Source organism: Lepisosteus platostomus, chromosome 3, assembly GCF_059453375.1.
Source record: "Lepisosteus platostomus isolate fLepPlt1 chromosome 3, fLepPlt1.hap1, whole genome shotgun sequence".
Taxonomy (NCBI): Eukaryota; Metazoa; Chordata; class Actinopteri; order Semionotiformes; family Lepisosteidae; genus Lepisosteus; species Lepisosteus platostomus.
In genome coordinates this window covers 12,145,960-12,166,292 of record NC_142613.1, presented here as the reverse complement: position 1 = coordinate 12,166,292, position 20,333 = coordinate 12,145,960, and the positions used below count along the sequence as shown (strand labels likewise).

Below are 20,333 nucleotides of genomic sequence, written 5' to 3'. Positions count from 1 at the left end.
CTTTTTTAAAGGAATGAAAGAGGGGCTTTGTTTAAAGTGTTTTTCTTTTTTTCCCTCCTCCATATTCTTCGTTCCTCCCTCTCACTCCCCCTCATACCTTCTCTCTTTATCTCCTGTGTGGAAAAAAACTTCTAGAGAGCATTTAAGAACCATTCCAGTCCTTAGTCTGCTTGTTTAGGACACAGAGAAGAGACACGCATACAGAGTAAAAGATGGGGACAGTTCTGTTTGGCATTTGGGTTTGCGTTGTCATGTTTCTTGACAAGAGCTGGGCTGAGGGAAAACAGCAGGCCCAGAACTCACAAAGGATCTCGGCCAATCCAGCAAGGGTTGCCATGGCTACAGCACCATCAACCATCATGCCTGGGCAACACCTGAACATCTTTTCTGGTGAGTGTATATCATTTGTAGGAAGACAATTTATGACGTTTGAGAAGAGATAAAATTGTTTTTTTGTTGTGTGGTGTATTTAATCTTTGCATTATTTATTTGGGGCATAATTGGCACTTAGTTTAATGCAGAGAGAGGCTGTTCACTGTGAAATACTGTATATTTCATGGATTCTACCTTGTAGCTTAAATGGATCCCATTTTTGTTGGTAATGCATTTACCTCAGATGACTGTTTTACTTGCTTTTAGATTCCAAAATAGGTAACGCAATTGTGATATTTTATTCTTATGCAGTTATGAATTTTCCTAATAATATGAAACTTACATTAGGTTAAATTATAAAATACTAGCCCCAATGCATACTGTATATTATTGACTTATCTCATAGACAAAAGTATATCAACATTTACCTAAAAACCGTTAATTAAATAACCATTAATTCATTCAAGTAAAAGTGTTATAATTAGTGGACATTAAGAATAAATACAACAGGTGAGAAACGTCTGTACACAAACAATTCTGTCAATTGTATGCAGTCAAGAATAACCATATTGTTAAAACAATATTTCTGGAATCTGTCCCTAAACAATGAGACCCATTAAAATTGCTCAAATTCTATAAACCCAAATGGCAGTGCCAGGCACCTGAGCATCATTCTTATTTTTAATATTGCTCAGGTGTTCAAAGCATAACAACTTACTGTATCTTCAAAAGTTCCTGTTTACATTAAATACCTTTAACTACCTACTGTACAGTAACTGCTGTGCCAGTGGTGGGATCTGCAAAGACTTGTTATATCTTTCTTGGTCTTATAGGCACCAGCCACTGCCTGGTCAATGGAATGGCCATGTTTGAGGGGGCAGTGTGGAGTCCCGTCCCCTGCTCCATCTGCTTCTGTGAAAGAGGGAGAGTCACCTGTAACAGCATCCCCTGCAGAACTACAGGTAGGCCTGCCTACGACATCTGCTGATCGACACAACTCTGTAGAAAGCCTCACTGATCAAGCATTATGTCATGGTGGGAAAGATCAAAATGAAAACATTCTCTGTGTTGTTTGTGTTTTCAGTGGCCTTTTACTATACATAACTGTCTTCTCTTTTATAATCTGGCAGTCCAGTATGTCCTTATTTTACTAGGAAATATATACAGCTGCAAGGCTGGGCTTGTTACATGAGCTGACTTTTAACCATTTGGTGTTAGTGTTCAATAATGTAAATATATTAATGATCTATTACATATATAATGATCTATATTATATATAGAAATATTTAATCTAGGAACTAATGTTTATAGTGAATAATAGAGAAAAGAGTGAATAATATTGTTCTCTCCCCCACCCTTTCTGCACAGGAAAAATAGAAAATACTTTAAGGCAGTCAATGATAAAGGTGCATTCCATGCAAAAAGATAAAGAAAAGAAACACAACTTTGGCTGCTTCAGATGCTTCAGATGTGAAGAAGCAACAGAGTTTTAGAAATGGTTCAGAGAAAGTAATGCCTCATTCTTGTATAGAACATAATATTGATCATCTTCACAGTCTACTCTAAACTGATAATACTAAAAATGCTGATAGTAGGCCAGAAATTGGACTTTAAAAAATTAGAAGTTTCTCAGACGTACAAGAATTTAACCTCTTTTGTCACAGCAATTCTGAAAGCTTGAAAATCTGAAATGGTAGTCATCTTAAATCTCATATAGGATATACTGCAGACATGTGGCAGAAGGTATGATGGTCAGACTAAACATAAACCTTTGTCTCTGGTGCAAGACTGTTGTAGCACACCGCCCACTATCCTGTCAAGCATGGTGGAGCATGTTATTAGGATCCTTCTGATCAGCAGGGAGTGATGAGAAGCATCTGGAACTGAGTGATGATTGAGCAGAGCACAACTGAATCCTAGAGAAAAACCTGCATGATTCACTCAGGAATCTAAAACTGGATGGAACATTTCCATTTAAGTTAAACAATGACATGAAGCACAAGGTCAAAGCCACACTGGGATGGTTTGACAAAAAGAAAGAGAATGTCCTTGAATGGCTCAGTCAATGTCCTGAATTCATTGAATCCAAAAGAAAAGCTACAGTAATATTTAAAGACTATAGTCCATCAACAATCATCAACACACTTGTCAGAACTGGAACAGCTGTGAAAAGTTGATAGAGACCTATACAAAAAGACTGACAGCAATAATAGCTTCCACCAAGTGTTATCTTAGGAAGCTGAATAATTATGCATTCACTTAGTGTATGTCCTTCACAGTTTTTTATTTACTGTACAACAGTGTTCTATTTGATCTTTACAGTTTTAAATAAAAAAGTTTATACTGACATTAAATGTGATGTCATTGAGTAGAATATTCTTGTAAGGTACAGTACTGTAAATTCACTGTGGCATAATCTTAGAGCTCTCAAAATACTTTAACATATAGAAGAGCTTGAACTGTATTGTTAATTTCTGCTATGTCAAGTCATTTCACTCACACTTACACCAAAGTGCTACCAAAAGAAGTATTTGTACGTCCATGCTGACCATGTATTAATGATCACTACAATCCAACTTTAAGATGTTGGATTGTAATTTTTCTTTTTGCTTACACATCTGAAAATTAACAAGTCACTTCTTGGTATGACTGAAAGAAGAAATTTGGTGCAGACGCTTAATTCAACCCTTTTACAGACCCTCAGGACCCTCTGGTTCCTGCACAGAAAGTAAAAATCCCCGGAGAAGTAGCAAAGCAAACATCCAAGCCGGAGGAGGCCAAGGCGAAGACCAGGAGAAAAATGTACAAGAATGGCAAACTGCTGCAAGTCATCAGTTCACCCAAACCAGACACCACCAAGAAAAGCCAAGATGCCAAGACAAAGAGGCAAGAAGCCACTTCCACTCAAGGGAAAGAGGTCAGTCAGGGTCAATCTAACCAGAATATGTTATTTGCATTTGAAAATTAGGAGTAGAGTTCCTAAGTGGCCAACTTCACCTTCACAATTATTGCATTTGTATTAAGTTCCAGATCAAGAGTGACACGAGTAAAACACTCTTCTATATGTAAGCATGTAGTCTGCTTTATATGAGTTTCTGTGAATTGCATGTCATAATTCAATGCTTTTAATTGGTCACAGACATTCTGTAATGGTTGCCAGGTCAGGCTCCCGCGGAAAGAGTATTTTAAGACCTTATGCGAGGCAGCAAAAAAAGAATAGGAAACAGAGTTGAGGGAAGACACACACAAGGTTTATTGGTGCTCACAGTGATGATAGGGAAGTCCGTGCAGAAGTGAAGGGTAGGTATCCATAGCAACAAATCCAGGGAGGTCCACAGGAGAATCTGGAAACAGTCCATATGTCCATTATCTGGAAACCCATCCGGAGACAAAACAGGAACAGACACATGAAAAACAAAAACCAGGATTATGGGGCTTCGTCCCAGGCCCCAGGCTCAGAAGGTTAGGTTGACTATTACTGGACTGTGCCCTCAAACGTCCCTGTGAAGTCTGGTGGTATGCGGGCCATGAGACAACCATTTTCCAAAGCTGAGCCCCGAAGGCTGGAGGGGAAGAAAACTTAAATAAGAGACTTAACTAGACACACCAGGAAGTAATAATTAAAAGGACTATCTAGAGAGGATTAGAGCGCCTCCTGGAAGAGGGGATGTCGACCGTGACACATTCGTTTTGGCCAATTTGTTCGAAAGGTACATACTGTAGATATATAAAGCCACTCATGAGATACTACACCTTTGCTTTTCATAGAACAGGAAGTGTTTAAAAACAAATGCTATTCCAGAAGTGAAGCCCGAAGTACTGTAATTGCACCATCCCTTAAAGTTTTTAAAAAAAGAGATTGGAATGCAGCGGTACTAAGTATCTCAGGATTTGGAATGTCATTTTTCAAATATGCTTCCTGTTCTAAAAGATCAGAAAAGATTGACTAAATAGCTTGCAAGAATTTATAAAATGATGAATTGATGGATGGATGGAAGTAAGGGCAAGGGCAATTTAACAGAGACAGTGAAACAAGAGGATTTCAGTGAACAAGACTTTAATTTAACTTAAATGGTACTGTTAATTTAAATAAAATGATCTCTGTAGTTCAAGAGAAGAGCTGGAAAATGCTAACTGCAGTTTCAGAGCTTCCAGGATGTCCACATTACCATTTTCACATTCCTGCTCGTGACAGGTGGGGAAACAGGAGATGGGAAAGAAACCGGAAACAGGGAAGATTCAAGAGGGGAAGGGGGTGAGACCCGCCCCAGAGAAGAGAAAAGGAAGTAGCAGGGGGATGACAGATGCCAAAAGGGCTCTTGACAGGTCGACTGTTACCCAGGAGGTCCGTCTCGGAAGCCGGCGCCGGCTAGTTGACTTAGATGACATTGATGATAACTTCGATGAGGTCTACGATAAGCTGGATGACTGGTTCCTTGGGCGCCCACTCCCCGGTGACCCTTGGCACCCCAGTACCAGGACCAGCATCATGGAGTCACTGCCCATAGGCTGCCTGCTGTCAGATACTACCATTGCCTGCAGCAACTCAAGGATGACCCATGTGCCCATTCTGAAAGACCCTGGCATCAAGATTCTCTACCTGGCAGGTGAGGGGACGTGCCTGAATTCTGGAACTTCATTTATGTTACACCACAGAGGTGCCTAGTACTCAGGATCTTATGTAAGTTAATACACAAGATGGAAACATCAGACTGCTTATAGCCCATGATTAATCTTTAATACTGTGTGTATTATTTAATAATGTCATATTTCAAAAAGTATTCAATAATGAGCATGGGACAATCAAAAACAAATTTTTGTTTAACCTACATCTGCAGATTACTATACATACTGTGTCTCACTGCTTTAAATAAAATAAGCAAGAAAACATCAAATAATACCACAGGAGTTAAGAATCAGTGTGTGCACTGATCTAAACCTGTACATTCTTGTTTGTTGTCAGAGAACGCAATATCCAAGATTCCGGCGCGGGCGTTTGCAGGACTGCCAAACTTGGAGTGGCTGGATCTCAGCAAGAACAAGCTGAATGACTCCTCTCTGCATCCTGACCTGTTTCGGGTAAGCCTGTACTCAGATATGACACCATTTCTCTTATACTGTACATGCTGCACTAGGCCACTGAGAACCCCCCACAGAAAATGTTATAGGTTGTAGCCAAACCATTTGTTGAAACTTTGTTAATTGTAATTACAATTCATGCATTTTGTAAACTGCAATCTTGTAGATTTACAAAAAACCTACTGCTGTCTTAGCTCTCTTGTTTCATCGCTTACTTAGTGTTGGTTTTCCATTGTTCCACATGCTGAAGTGCAGCTTTTTAATGGCATAACCTTAATTTTACCTTGGTGATGTATGCTCTTAATTTTTAAAAGGGTCTTTTTGTGAATGAACTGCTGTCAAGCAAATGAGAGCTAAACTGTACCCGTGTCACTTGCTTGTTCTCACCATGACAAATCTACAGGAAATTAAAAAAAAAATCATTGATCCTTCTATTTATAAACTTTTTAACTTTGTCTTGCATAATTTATTTTCAATTGAGCTTACCTGCACATTACTTGCTGTATTTTACTTTACTGATATGATCAAATCCAAATATTGTAATTATAGTTCCACAGTGAAGACTGTGCAGTATGTGCAAAGATGAACTTTACAATGTATTACTGTATGTGTGTTAATGTACAGTATGTGCAACGAATGGACTGGTGGTTGTGGTTTTATATTTCTAACTAAGAAGGCTGTGGATTCAAATTCCAGATGGGGTACTGTTGAGCATGTTACTTTGCTCCTGTCCTGGACAAAGGCCTTGCTGTATTAATGTTTTTATTCTAAGCCATTATTGTCAGTTGAAAATTTGCTTTCAATGACTAATCTAGTTAGATAACATTACATACAGTAGGTACTTATTGTGTAACTAACCATTGTCTTTCATATTACTTAATGTGGTACGGTAAGTGACAATAAGTAACTCACACTCCATACCAGTAAGAATATTTATAATTTGTTGGCTATAGAATCTAACTAAGCTGAAGAGGTTGAACCTGGATGGGAATCGAATAACAAAAATCCCTCAGCTGCCGGCATCGTTGGAGGAGCTGAAGATGAATGACAACAAGATAAATGACTTGACTCCACAGAGCTTCAAAGGTATCTTTTGTGAAACAGAGGAAGCCTCTGTATAATAAAGTAGAATAGTAATAATGCATAGCGTATGTAGTACAACAGGGCAATTGTGTGAACAAAATGTTATTGTATTTATCTAATTATTCTTTATTTGTATTTAAATGTACTGTATTTTAACCCCTTCCCCATTGCAAGCACAGAAGCAATTACAGAACAAAACTGATCCCATACACTTCTTTTAGAGATACACAATGTATACTTTTTTAGTAATATGAATGAAAAAAAGAAAAACAGGGAGATACACATTTTGACAAGGAAAATTCATCCCTTTCCTATGTGAAGCGTAGTTCAGGACCCTATGCAGACGGTATAATCCGGAAGTAAGTGGAGAAGGACTACAGGGAAAAGACAAAGAGGATCAGGACAGGTTGACAGACAGAAGGACGTGACAGCGGTGATCCGGTGCTCGGGGGGCATGGCACAAGCAAACAAATGCCAAGGGGGAAAGGTCAGAGCGCCCTTAAGAGGAGGGACGACGATCCTAACCGCATTATCCAATACAGGGTAGCGGGGCAGCAGGAGCCTATGGACAAGAAATACAACACATTTAGTCATTTGAGTTACTTTATCAATAGCAGTGTCACTGATAGTTGAGAAAATATCGTGTTAATCTCCCCACCAAACACAAAGCAATAAGCGTTCTTCTCCTTCTGCAGAGGGCCAGTTGCTTAACTTTCAGACAGTGCACCCCAGTAGTTCTGAAACTCTGAAATTGGTAATGGGTTGAAACCAAAGACAAGTCCAGGCAAATTTACAAATATGTCCCAAACAGAAAACTGAAATCAAATCAATAGTCTGTGATTTGATTCCCCGAACTTGAATTCCCCAAACTGGACCCAGTGTTCATCTAGGACCAGTGCTGGGAACCACTGCTCTGGATAGAGACCCCCTTGAGTACAGTATGTGGGAGAAAGAATAGCTGATTGCTCTGTCATACCCTTTGTTAATGAAGTGGGTGTGTTTTGCAGGTGTCTCAAGGCTGTTGACATTGGAGCTTGAGGGGAATGACTTACATGATGGTAACGTGTCTCCTCTGGCCTTCCGACCACTGAAGAAGCTCATCTACCTGAGATTAGATGAGAACAGGTTCAGGACTATCCCTCCTGGTCTTCCTGCCTCCCTGCAGGTTTGTCTGCCACCTTTATTGAGGAAATAATAAAAGCATAACCCCTTATGAAGGTGGGGAAAGTAGTAATGTTTCAAGTAGACTATGAAGAGACTGTACAGTTTAATCCAAGGATAAAATTAAGCTCTAACGATTAAGATATACAGTATATGTATGTCCATATTAGGGATTATAGTTCTGTTTTATTGTGGTTTTGTCCTCAATTAATTTAAATCTAATCGTTAGATTACATTTATTTTAATATAGAGCTCTTCCCATCAGAGCATCACAGAATACTGTGCAGTTAAAACCAAGAAAACATGCACACAGAAGAAAGTTCAGCCTTGATTAAAAACACATTTGTATAAAACAAATTTAAACTTAGAATGTTTCATCTTGCTGAAAGTGTATGGGATTGCATTCATTTAGACAGTGATTGTAACACCAGAGTAACTGTTTTCAGCTGGTTTTGTGTACAATCAGAGAGTTAGAACTTGAAGAGAGACTGGGACATATGGAATAGGTAGATCATGAAGAAATGAAAGACTTTGATTATGAAGAGCTTAGTATGTTAGAAAAGCCCTTTTAAAGTTAATTGATGATTGTAATGATTTTAAAACCGGTTGTAATATAACGCCTAGTGTGAAATAATAGCCGCAGTTTGAACAAGCTGGAGCCTTCTTATTTTAGCAGAGGACCTTGTAATTGCAGTAGTAATTGCCAAACTCAAGCTGCAAAAATCCATGAAGAGATCATATATCAAGCACAGGTTTCAATCTAACTATATTTCTGAGATGGTAAAATTATTTTTTTCTTTTAGCAGATGGCACAAGAAGCCATCAAATAATGTGACCGTCCCAAAAAAAAAAGATGAATGAGTAGTCCGTTATGATAAAGAAATGAGCTGTGGATTCTGAATTGTTTACCATGTGAGGTCAGATTTGAAACCTTCATCTGGTACTGCAGGAGCTGCACATGGATGAAAACCACATTGAGGAGATCCAGGAGGGAGTTCTGAACAAAACTCTCAACCTGAAGGTTCTCGTGCTGAGCAACAATTACATCCAAGAGAACCGCATTGCTCCTAGAGCATGGATTCACCTGCCGTGAGTACCAGCTTCATTTAGAGCTCATAACTGGGTGTGCTCTCAGCTCTCTGTCTGGAATCCTCAACTCAAGTTAGTTTGGTCTTATTATTATTCCACTGGTCTGCTCTGTGTATGAGTTATGACTCTCCTTTAAAAACACAGACACAGTGTGTAGAGAGTCTGAAGCACAGTTAAAAGTAAAAATCTATGCTGATCTAAGGTGCAGTAGACACTGATTTTGAAGCTGTGTGTGTGGAGCTGATGTCTTGGTTGGAGGAAATTCATTGGTAAAACACAAAATCCACAAGTGCCCAGACAACAACATGGAAAAAACAGGATTCCTATTGTATGGCAGAACAAGAAGAACAGACACAACACAAATGTTATGGGCACAATGGCCCTCTCTCATCTGTAATTTTAATGGTCTTGTAGCTGGTATAATGAAAGATAATAGACAAAAGGAGGTCATGAAAGTCAAAGCTTTTAGTAGTTTTTTGGACTATAGACTTATATCCAAAGATTATATCCAAGGGCAGAACAATTTTACAGGGGTTAGCATTGGTGGTTTGCAGCACTGGAGTCCTGGGTTCAGTTCCTGGGTGTTATGTTCACAAAGTTTGTATGTTTTCCTGTTGTTTGCGTGGGTTTCCTCTGGGTGCTCCAGTTTCCTCTCAGAGCCCAGAGACATGCTGGTAGGTAAATTGGAATATTGGACCTCGTGTGAGTGTGTGTGGTTGTGTCTGTGTCTCTGCCCTGCAATGACCTGGCGTCCTGTCCAGGTTTATCCTGCCTTGTGCCTGTTGCTTACCAGTACAGGCTCCAGCTCCCCCATGACCCTAAATGGGAAAAAGAAGTTAGAATATGGATGGATGACTGGACCTTTAGGTTGCCTTTGTTAACGTGTTTCATTATTTTAATTACTTGGCCATGCAATATTGTCTGATGAAGATTGAACTGAATCACCTCTTTCATCTGGATTTTGTATGTGACATTTGTAGTGTGCTCTCTGAAGGCACCAGTTCTGTAGGGTTTGGGCATTTACTGGGACAATTATTAATTGTAGCAGTAAATCACAAAATTGATTCTTTTGAAGGCTTTAGAATCCAACCATGCGATATAACTCAAACAACGCACACACACAGGTACTAATACACGAGGATACATTTATTAATACATAGAATATGCATGTAAACCTAACAGATCTTATCGAGAGGGTTATCAGAATACAAAAGATATACTGTATATTCAATCAGTTACAAAGTGTTACACATATCAAGAGGACATACGTTCAGTATATCATTCATTTAGACCGTTTCGTAAATGAACTTGGTTACAACTTCTACATTGGATACTCAAAACAAGTACATAACTCTTAGGAATTAAATTGATATCAACTGGTTGGGATAACAATTGAATTCTCGAGCTGTAATGCATTGAAGTTGAATACTCATCCAATCTCTGGTGATTCAGAAACAGTTGCAGGCTGTTGCTGTCCAATCCGCGCTCTCTGGCTCAGTGCCAGGCTGTGCTGTGCGGCTTGCGACGGTGCGCTGCTGATGCTCACTGACCAGCTAGTTAGTGTTGACTTTAACTAGCAAAGTTTGCGCACAGGAGAAAAGATGACTGTGGGTCCCAGCAAGTCAGGAAGAGGACTGGTTCGTTCCTGATGAAGAGCTAGTTCTGAATAGTGATTCAGCTGTCCACAGTTCTGACCTGTTCACGAGCCTTGCTGCTGATGCTAACCTCGGGTGGATCCTCTGGTTACTCTCTGGCAACCTCCGCTCTCGACTCTTAGAACAAAGGAAAGTTCTGGCACTTGGACACACTGGCCATTCCGTGGTTGTCCGGGCTGAGTCTCAGGATGGTCAGGAGGCGCGCTGCGAGAATGTCCTGCCCTTGGGAGCCTTCTGCTCCTGGGCCGTCCTGCCCTGGAATTCTCCTTTGAATTCCCTTTAGAAAAGTCCACAATAGTCTCTCAGGCCCTCTGTGTTGCCTGTTTTTACCTGGAGGAACTTCAGCTCGTTCATTGGCTGAAAGTTTCATGGGCATCAGAGTCCCACGTGGGTTACTCGGCCCTACCAGTCCCTGATTGGTTGATCAAGGTGAGATATGAGTCACTTACTCCTGACACTTAGGAATGCAGTCCAGATGTCCATCTGGCACTCCCTAGACAGATAGGCGCCAATGGATGACCATTGATCATGATAGCCAGGCTTAGCTTAGTGCATACCCATTTGGGAGCTGTCCCTTATCAAAAGAAAACATCTTTAAATCAGCCTGGATGAATAGTTTCTCTGTGGCTGCACCACAGAGATGAACAGAGAGATGAGGCCTCATTTGGGAAAGCACAGCAACACTTAATTCTGTCTTATTAATAAGCATTGCCGCTACACATTCATTTTATAAACAAATCCCTTTGGTTAACAACAGATGCTATCAAGTCATTTATTGTCCTGTTCCTTGAGACTTTCCTGTACAGTCCAGATTCAAATCAGCAGTCTCCAAGCTGTGAGATCTATTCCAAATTTCCTGATGACAAACTTCACGCAGGGGCCTTGTTTAATACTTCTGAAAGTTTATTTGTGTCTTGTAATTGTACAATATACTGTAAATATCGAAATAAGTCTCATGTCAAAATATTCATCACAGATTCAAGAATTAGTTGTTGCGCACATTGCTGGCAGTGCAAATTGTGATTAAAGCAAATTATCAGCTTTAGTTTTCACTACTCAAATGTCAGACAAATATTTTAAATAGAATTAGTTATGAAAACAGAAACCTGTACATTTATCCAGTTTCATGTTTGTCAGGCTTCAGAGCTGTAAAAGAGATGCACCAACTTTTTGATCAGATGTGAACTGAAGTATTGTAGGGAAGAATTATTAGGAAATTATTGAAGGGCGGAGAAATAACAAGATAAAAAGAAGCCGTTTAACCCTAAGGTACTGTACTTAGCCAACCAGGAGGGGGAGACATTCACTGGAACAAATCTGCATCCTTTCATAGCCACAGTGGTCCACGCACTGTAAAAGAAATAGAGACTGATTGCAATTTATGACTGAGATCTGTCTTGTCAAGCACTTCATATTAGTGTAGGAATCACTGAGATTACTTTAGTGTCGAATTTTAAAATGAGGTCTGACACCCTCAAGATCACAGAAAAGAATCAAATACTAGAACATGAAGAGATGTTTTCAATTCAGCCTGTGGTCAGAGAATGTCCGCTGGAGGGGAATGTTTCTGAGTTGTTTATGCGAGTGTGAGGGCTGGCTGTAGAGCCAAAAATATACAACAACCAAGAGAATGAATCCTCATGTGGCAAGAAAACTTGTGTAGCTTACTATGGTGTTTTTGCAGTTTTACCTTTGAAGTACAGCATATACTACAAAAATACACTGCCTGTAATTCCATCATCCAGCAAGCTACAGTGAATGCATGTGTATCAGCATCATTTGCTTATAGCATTGTTTTAGAACAGCTGGATCTGCACTTGACTGGTAATAGCATCCAGCGAAGTATTTGCAGTAGCTTCCTTCTGTCATTGCAGTGTTGGTACCTGCTACTGCTCTACCAGCCCTGTAGATGTTCTGCAGTATTCTCTAACATTTTCACCAGCAATACAAGATCTGTAGGTAATCTCTACGCTTAAGGTATTCTACATTTCAGAAAGTAATGTGAGTGCTAGAATGTGAATATGCCATCTGTTAAATTACAGAAATATTTAATTTGGACTGGAGAGAAAGATTCATTTTTATTCTCCCCCCACCCCCTCCCCTACTTAAGTGGAGAAGTGGTGCTTGATGCAAGCTACCACTGCAGTTTTTTAAAGTAATAAGCACGCCTTGAATTAAAAGGCATTTCGGCTGTGGCTAAGATGACAGTTAACTCTTTTTAACATTCTGGACTGTGGCTTTCTCAACACTGCCTGCAAAATCTACCAAAGCATGAAAAACAAAACTGTTTCTCCACAGTAGACTGCTACTGACACCAAATGGCATTTTGAACAGTCTCATGAATGGAATCTTAACCTTAAGTGTACTATTACAGTGATGTTCTACCATGGTCGATGAGGCACTGTCAGGATCTTCTCATGGCAACATTAGCCAAAGGAGTATTCACAGTGACCTACTCCATGACTGGTGAGGGAGTACAGTAGTATAGTAAGTCTCCTGACTGCTCAGATGTCTGGCTAACTCCACAGAGAGCCTATCCTAACAGCTCTTCTCCCTTCAAGACCTCTAGCTGTGTCTCATTCTGCAGCAATGTCCAATCACCAGGTGACTATCTTGGCTGATGACCCCCAGTAATGAGCCTGGATCAAGATGGTGGCTTCCTTTAAATGAAAGGCCATAGAGGCATTCTGGCAAACTATTTTATACCTTAGGATGAAGTGTCTTTGTTTTCAGATATGGCATTAAAATATTGACCTGAGACTAATGAAATGTGGATTTCCTTAACCAAGTAGACTGGATGTGGAATCAGATGTGGACTGAACCTATAAATGTTGTGGTGGTATAGTGCCTTTGCAGTGGTTAGGCAGGAGGGATGGAAAAGATTTGCCCAAAGATGTTGAAACAGCTGGACAAATCTGGGGTGTCATGCTTACCATGTCTCTTCACTGTTACATGGAAGATGGGTATAGTACCTCTGGAATGTCAAACCATTTTTATGAAAGGGGAACTGAAGGTGTGTTCCAACTATGGGGCCTCCCTGGAAAAGCCTAGCCATAGTCCTGGAGAGGAGACTTCATCCACGAGTTGATCCTCAGATTCAGGAGGAACAATGAGAATTCAGTCCTGGCCTGTCCTGAAACAATGGACCAGCTCTCTGCTCTTCTGCAGATATTTGAGGGCTCATGGGAGTTTGGCAGTCCAGTCTACCAGGACACAGTGTTGGAAACACATGCTGTGGAAAATTCACCCTGGCAGGAGACCATGATGTAGAGTTACTATGGCTAGGCTGTTTTATTTTCATTTCATTTGGCTGCTAGAAACCAGTGTTTATGACTGCCTTGGCTGCTCTGAATTCAGGAACAGTACAATTAGACCGCTCTAGTTACACACTGTCTTTGTCCAGCTCTGTCATATTCTGCCAATATAAATTCTGTCTTTTGACAAAGGTCTCCAGGGAAGGCGGGGCTCACCGCAGACATGGCTTGGTGTCTTTTAACTAAAAAGTGACAATTTAGAAGTGTGCTGCACTTCATTTCAAAAGGCTTGGCCCTTTGTTCAGAGTTCTAATATGCTCTGTGAGTAGAATCAAACTACTGTTAATGGATGTAACACAATAGGCAAAAAATTAATTATCTTGTTTTATGGAGTTTCTACATACAACACATTTCTGTTTTTACATTTATTGCTTTTACTTAATTACATTTCATAATGTAGGCAACAAGACCACTGTACTGATATTAGACACACCTGTAAGAGGTTTTGTTTTCATTCTAAATGCCTGTATTACGGGATCATTGATTTTAAAGGAGAAACAACTTTGTATATAAGACTTAACATTTTTCTACTTTACTAAGTACCATTTTGAAGGCATTCCAGTTTTTATTAGCTGTGTGATATACATCAGGAAGACATTCTATCCTTCCTAATTTTGTAATGGTTCATCAGCCTAACATTGTGTTGACAGTTTCAGCAATGCACCTGGCATGCCTTGAAAGTTTATTATCCCATCATTATTTTCAATTCAGCAAAACAGTTAGCATACACTGCAAGATTTTTCTTATTTTCTTTTGAAGAGTTCCTGCTTTAATTGAGCCCTTATAGCCTCAAGTGCTCAGTCATGCGTGCAGTGCAAGATAAAAGGAAGCAGATGTCAAAAAGCTTTTTGACTTGCCTTTTTCTGACCTAAACAATCTGTAATGGCAGGAACATCTCCATCTTGTAGACCAGTCTTTTCAAATGTCTGACGCTACTCAAGGCTTGGCTTTGTCAGTACTGGAGGTTAATGGTTCAAGTACCTGTGGCAGACCAGTAGGTGGCGCTCTTCCATTTGGATTCGAGTTCCTGAACCCAGTTGCCTGGTGACTGTGTGCTGTAGCTCCTAATAAAACTTTAAAGCAAAGTTTTAACTAATTAAAGATTCCATGTCACTTTTCAAAAGCATGAGGATGTTATTCCCGGTGTCCCGACTAACATTCAGTAATTGTGGGCTTAATTGTGGGCCTTTTCTCTCTTCTCCTCCAGATACACTGTGTAGAGGGGTTATTGGCACTTCATGGCATGATGACCATGCATGATCCTGGTGGATGAAATGGGTTTTCATCCTACATGTAAAAGATCAGACAGTACGATGGCACAGTGCCTCACAGCACTGGGGACCCGAGTTCAGTTGTTCCTGGGGTGCTGGCTGCTTGGAATTTGTATGTTTGTGTGGGTTTCCTCTAGGTTTCCTCCCACAGTCCAGATACATACTGGAGGGATAATTGGCTTCTTGGAAGTTTGATGCTGGTGTGAGTGTTTACATTGTCTGTGTTTGTGTCCAGCTCCCCTGCAACCTTGGAAGAAATGGTTAGAAAATGGATGGATGGATACAGTATGTAAAGATCTTTGTGATCCTGTGGGATGGAAGGGACTATATAATAACACCATTTATATGCTAACTGTTTGGTTGCAGTACATTTCTTTTTAGATTATGGTATCTGTGAAAAAAATGAGGATAAAAGTAGGATTATGGAACTAGAGAGTGCTACTGAGTGATGTGGTCTTTTCTGGTTCCAGACATCTACAGTAACGTATGCCAGCATCCTGTGCTTAGCTGTTAGATGGGATTAGCTCAGCTACTAGTAATACTTCAGCTTCTTTCCTCTTACTATAAAACTACTACTCACTATAAAATGTACCATCAAATGAATGATTCAGCAGTCCTGGTTCTGGGCTTATGGAGGCAGGCTGTGATCTGGAAGCTACTACAGACTATTAAATAGCCCTGTTTTGCCAGAATATGTTTTCTAAATTCCCTGCGATCTACTTCTGATACGGCATGAATCACAAATGTGCTGCCTTTACGGGTCCTGGTGGGATAAAAACTAGACTTTGATTTAGGGCTTCTCCTTTCAATCTGGTGCAGGATCTGAGAAACATAACATATACTGTATCACCCAGGGAATCTGAGCACTGAATAGCACTTTTGTAAGAGATTCTGGATTGTTGTGTTTTCCTAAGGAATGCTGCTGTTCTCAGACTGTATTGATTAATACAAATTTAAATCAAAAGTTCATCCATTCCCTATAGTGTTACCTTTAGTTTTGTGCATCTAATGTCATAATAATTGATTGACTTATGGATGGATAAATGTGCACCTTTTTTAGCTGGATTCTGACCTAATGATACCCTATTTCCATATAAGTATGTACCTAGGGGTTATATTTGAATGTCTAGCAGGCAATATTTCAAACTAACTGACAGTATGATTTTCAAAGCTCTTAAAGAATGGAGGTTTTGAGCAGGGGAATGAGAAAAGTTACATTTTCTTCACACAATCATACAGTAGTTTGAGAAAATCAGCTTCATTATATCGGTATAAAAAATGTAATACTCTTAATTAGAAATTGGATCAGATTTTGAACAGAATCAAAAGAAACTTCTAAAGTCATCCTGTAAAGTTGGATGCTCATATTTACTGTTATTATTTCCAAGAGGTGTAATTAAATGTAAATAGACAGGGATGATTGCAATCAGATAAAATATATCTCTCTACAAGTTTTGTTCTGAATATGTAGAACATTTTTGCAAGCCTTTCAGTAATTCTGACCAAAACACTTTTAATATCTAACAACATGTAGCGAAAATAAATTTGAACAAAAATGTCCTGTTTTCTCGAAAAACACCCATCCCATTATTCCCAGCGCTGCTGTTTTATTAAAGGAAATGCCAGTGGATTAGGCTGGTCCTGTGGTGTGAGAAAGTCCCAGAGCGTTTTGCCTGCATTTGATTTTAATTAGAAATCATCTTGTTGGGGATGAAGAGCCAGTGGGATAGAATATGTGTTTCTGGGTGTGGGGAGGGAGATCCTTGCTGAACTTCAAACCACAGCCATCTTCTGCCTGACCCATGTCTCAGACTGGTCCAGGCTAATCCCTTCATGTAGGGGGGAATTTAAGTGCAAATACTTTTCAAGGTGAAATCCATCCTTCATAGAAGTTCAAGTTCTTGGAAGCGTTAAACAATGCTCGGAACATTCACAGGAGTGAAAATAAAATATGTAGGATGATTCCTAGCAAACGCGATTAATTACAGAATCGTCAGCAGCATTTTTCACACATTATTCAAGGGACTGTTTGTGTCTTTTTGTTGACTTCTGGTAGGTTCCATAATTGTTAGTGATTGTCTGCTGCATTTAAATCTTTTCCTGTAATACTTCCATAAAGCTGCACAGGAAGTAGTGTTTCAGTGTTCTGAAAAGCTGCAGTATTCAACGGCTGTGTCCTAGACAGAAGTCTTGCAATTTTGTTCCCATCTCCCCTCACACTTCGCTCCTTACCGTCTCACTTACTGTAAATAAAATAGGCTAACTGCCTGAAGGGTGAAAGCTTCCAGATCAGATACAGTTCAGTGTCAAAATATTTCTATTCCACTGGAAAGTAAAGGGTTGCATTACCTTTTTAAACTTTTCACATACCAGCTAATTCATAAGTGTAATTGTTTTCAATTGTTTTCATGGCTACAGCAGGAGAGTCACAAAGAAGAAGTAGCCAGCATATCAGCAGAGAGGATATCAGCAGAGTGACTGTAGCTAACCTTCTGCTTAAAATGATCTGCTTGGAGTCTGTTCAGGGTTAAAGTTGAAAGTTTAAAGGTGAAATCATTGTCTACTGTGGATAAGAGAACATCTGAGGTGACAGTAAGGAGAGTGGGGGAGAGGTTTGCTCCCTGACCCTGCTGTTTTGTCTTTCAAAGACCTAAAGGAAGACATGTGTGTGCAGACATCATGGTGAGTGTAAGAGGAGGGCAGCTGAAATGTGGTGATGTGGTGAGACATCTGTTTCAAGAGAAGAACGACTTTGTTGCAAATTGAGGACAAGCTCCCCACTCAGCAGTACATTGACAAAAATTGAAGCATTTCCACTCCTGTGAGCCAAGGAAAGTGTTGATTTTCCAACAGGACAACAACAAGACCGCTACAATTACAATTGGCCTAACATGCTCACTAGCTTGCTCACCAGTGCCAAAATACCATAGGAAGAACAAGTTCAGAAATGTCTTAAGGGTCCAAAGGACTCAGTTTTAGCTGAAGGCTTTATGCCAGACACACAGCACATAAAAAAAAAGACAGAACCACTTTTGTTGTGGATGAAAGAAGCTACATTTTTACTGGATTTGGGCAGTGAAAAGTTTAGATGATACTGACACAGTCAATATGCGTGTCAATACTAATACTTCAAGAGGAGCAATACAATGGGGCACAGAGAACCAAACAGTGAAATCCTGATTTCCTCGTTGTCATGAACTGCACACGAGCACTAAGACGTCACCTCATACTCATGAGCACTTCTCACTGTAAACCTCCACGCACTAATTAATCAATTTTCAATTTTCATTTCACATGCTTTTCCCTATTTATACCCTCTCACTCGACTCAGTCTCTGCTCACTATTGAGGTACCCTCTCCCAAGCTCTTTCCTAGCTTTTCCCTTCGGATTAATACTCTAAACCTGATCGTCTTTCTTGGCTCTTGAAATCCTTGCTCTATCCCTGGACTACGGCATCGCTTTACGTTTTTTGGATTTGGTAACTAATTTGGAACTTTACGTAACCTTTCCCATAATTACTCTGCTACAGCCTCGCATAGGGTCCAAACCAGCTGCCCTGCGGTTACCCCTTGACACCTGTGGCCCTTCAAAAAACATGTTATTTTCAGATTAGTATGATACGAGTAAACAAACAAATAGGATCAGTTGAATGACCTCCTCTCAGCTGTAACTTTTTACTGCATGTGATCTTTTGTTCCAGCTGTGTTATGTCATACTGAGTTGTATGACAGCTTAAAGTTCATATCTCTTTAAAGCAATAAATGACAAAGGTCATTTACAGACAGGACAGAATCCTACTGCGGGACCTCTGGCTAATCTTTCTTAAATTTAGGCCTGGTCATAGTTCAGTTTTAGAATAGGTTACATAAAACCTCGCTCTCACCCTCAAGGGACAACGGCTGACCATCTGCAGCGTTAAACAGATGTGTACTGTAGCTCTCATGCTCTTCAAAAACAAGCCTCCCAACTGATTTTTAATAGTTGGAGAATTAATGCTATAATGGAAGAGCACAGCCCAATTCATATTTAGCCAGAACAGAAAACCCTGATGAGATTGGATTCCGACTGGCCTATTTTTTCCCCATCTACAGCATTTAAAATATAGTGGGCTTTACAATGAAAGTTCAGGAGGGATAACAGCACGTTTTCTTTCACCTCCGCTGCCCAAAATCATTATCATTTCTCACATCATTTCCTAAAAAAAACTATAAATACCGTACAGAAGCCTCTTCTCCTTCACATTCATCTTTTGCATCCCTCCCCCACCTTTGCAGGTTACCTCCTCTCTGTGTGTTAAGGTCCCATTCCCATTCCCAAACTGGTCGTGGTAGGCTAATAACCTAGTCTGAACCAGTGATCTTTAGAAAGGATTTAACTTGAGTTTGGAGAAATTTCAAAGCCATTAATATTTTGAGCATCTTTATACCTCTTCTTTTTCTTCTTAAAACTGAAAATTTTCTCCATCTTTTAACCTGTATATTCTACACTTCAGAAGGCATCTAGCTGTAGCTCTGCTAATTAGCAGTCATTGGCACTGCTTCACCTGTGTTTACCACTGATATGGCTGGGTGTGTATGTCCTGTTGAAGTCTTATGCTGCTGATGTCTGTGTTGAGGTCTTCTTTGGCCACTTTGTAAAACATAGGATTGTAAAATGTTTGATTCTTGCAGATCCTGGCTTATTTCATTTGACCGTGTTGCCCACTACTTTGAGATGTCTCACCGCGATAAGGCACTACACTAATCTGAGATTTATTCTGTTGTAGAAGAGCTTCACAAATCTTGAAGCTGCCATTGTTTTTGCCCACTGCTGTTTTGCATTAATGATCAATGCCCTACAGGCCCTTGTTAATCATAGCTGGATCCTGACTGAGAATGTGGTGCCAATATCATCTGACCATGACAGAGCATGATAGCGTTTTGGATGTCCTTGCAAATCTAGGATCAGAAATGATTTTGCGTTGTACCATTATATTGCATTGATTGTCACGGCTTGATTGAGTTTAAAACTCCCCGGGCTTTTTGAGTCCTGTTCGAGTGGCGTGACAGATTGTGTTTATTTTACGCTGTTACAAACAAGAAAGAAAAAATCTAGTATATTTTGTATTGGCTACAGTCCAGTTTATTTTCTCCTATAATCAAAACATGATTTTAAACCTAGTGTTTGAGAAATGTAAAGTAATCTTATGGCAAAGGATGTTTCACAGGGAGTATTGTATTCCTTGCTCAAAACCAAAGGAACCATTGTATGAGGTACATCCGTATGCTGTTTGTACTGCTGTTTGTTACTTGGGATCTTTGGTGTCATT

The 20,333-nt window shown here is 39.9% G+C and overlaps 1 protein-coding gene across 1 annotated transcript in view; it reads left to right on the top strand.

Annotated features, from left to right (window-relative positions):
• Positions 1–92: 92 nt before the first annotated feature.
• The window catches only part of LOC148674394 (extracellular matrix protein 2-like), a 31,005-nt gene continuing 10,764 nt past the window's right edge, over positions 93–20,333 (top strand). The window contains exons 1-8 of the mRNA XM_088627074.1: positions 93–390; positions 1,206–1,334; positions 3,069–3,289; positions 4,568–4,979; positions 5,336–5,451; positions 6,405–6,537; positions 7,542–7,699; positions 8,645–8,784. Coding sequence (XP_088483200.1) covers positions 213–390; positions 1,206–1,334; positions 3,069–3,289; positions 4,568–4,979; positions 5,336–5,451; positions 6,405–6,537; positions 7,542–7,699; positions 8,645–8,784 — 1,487 coding nt within the window. The 5' untranslated portion in view covers positions 93–212. The remainder of the gene's footprint in view (positions 391–1,205; positions 1,335–3,068; positions 3,290–4,567; positions 4,980–5,335; positions 5,452–6,404; positions 6,538–7,541; positions 7,700–8,644; positions 8,785–20,333) is intronic.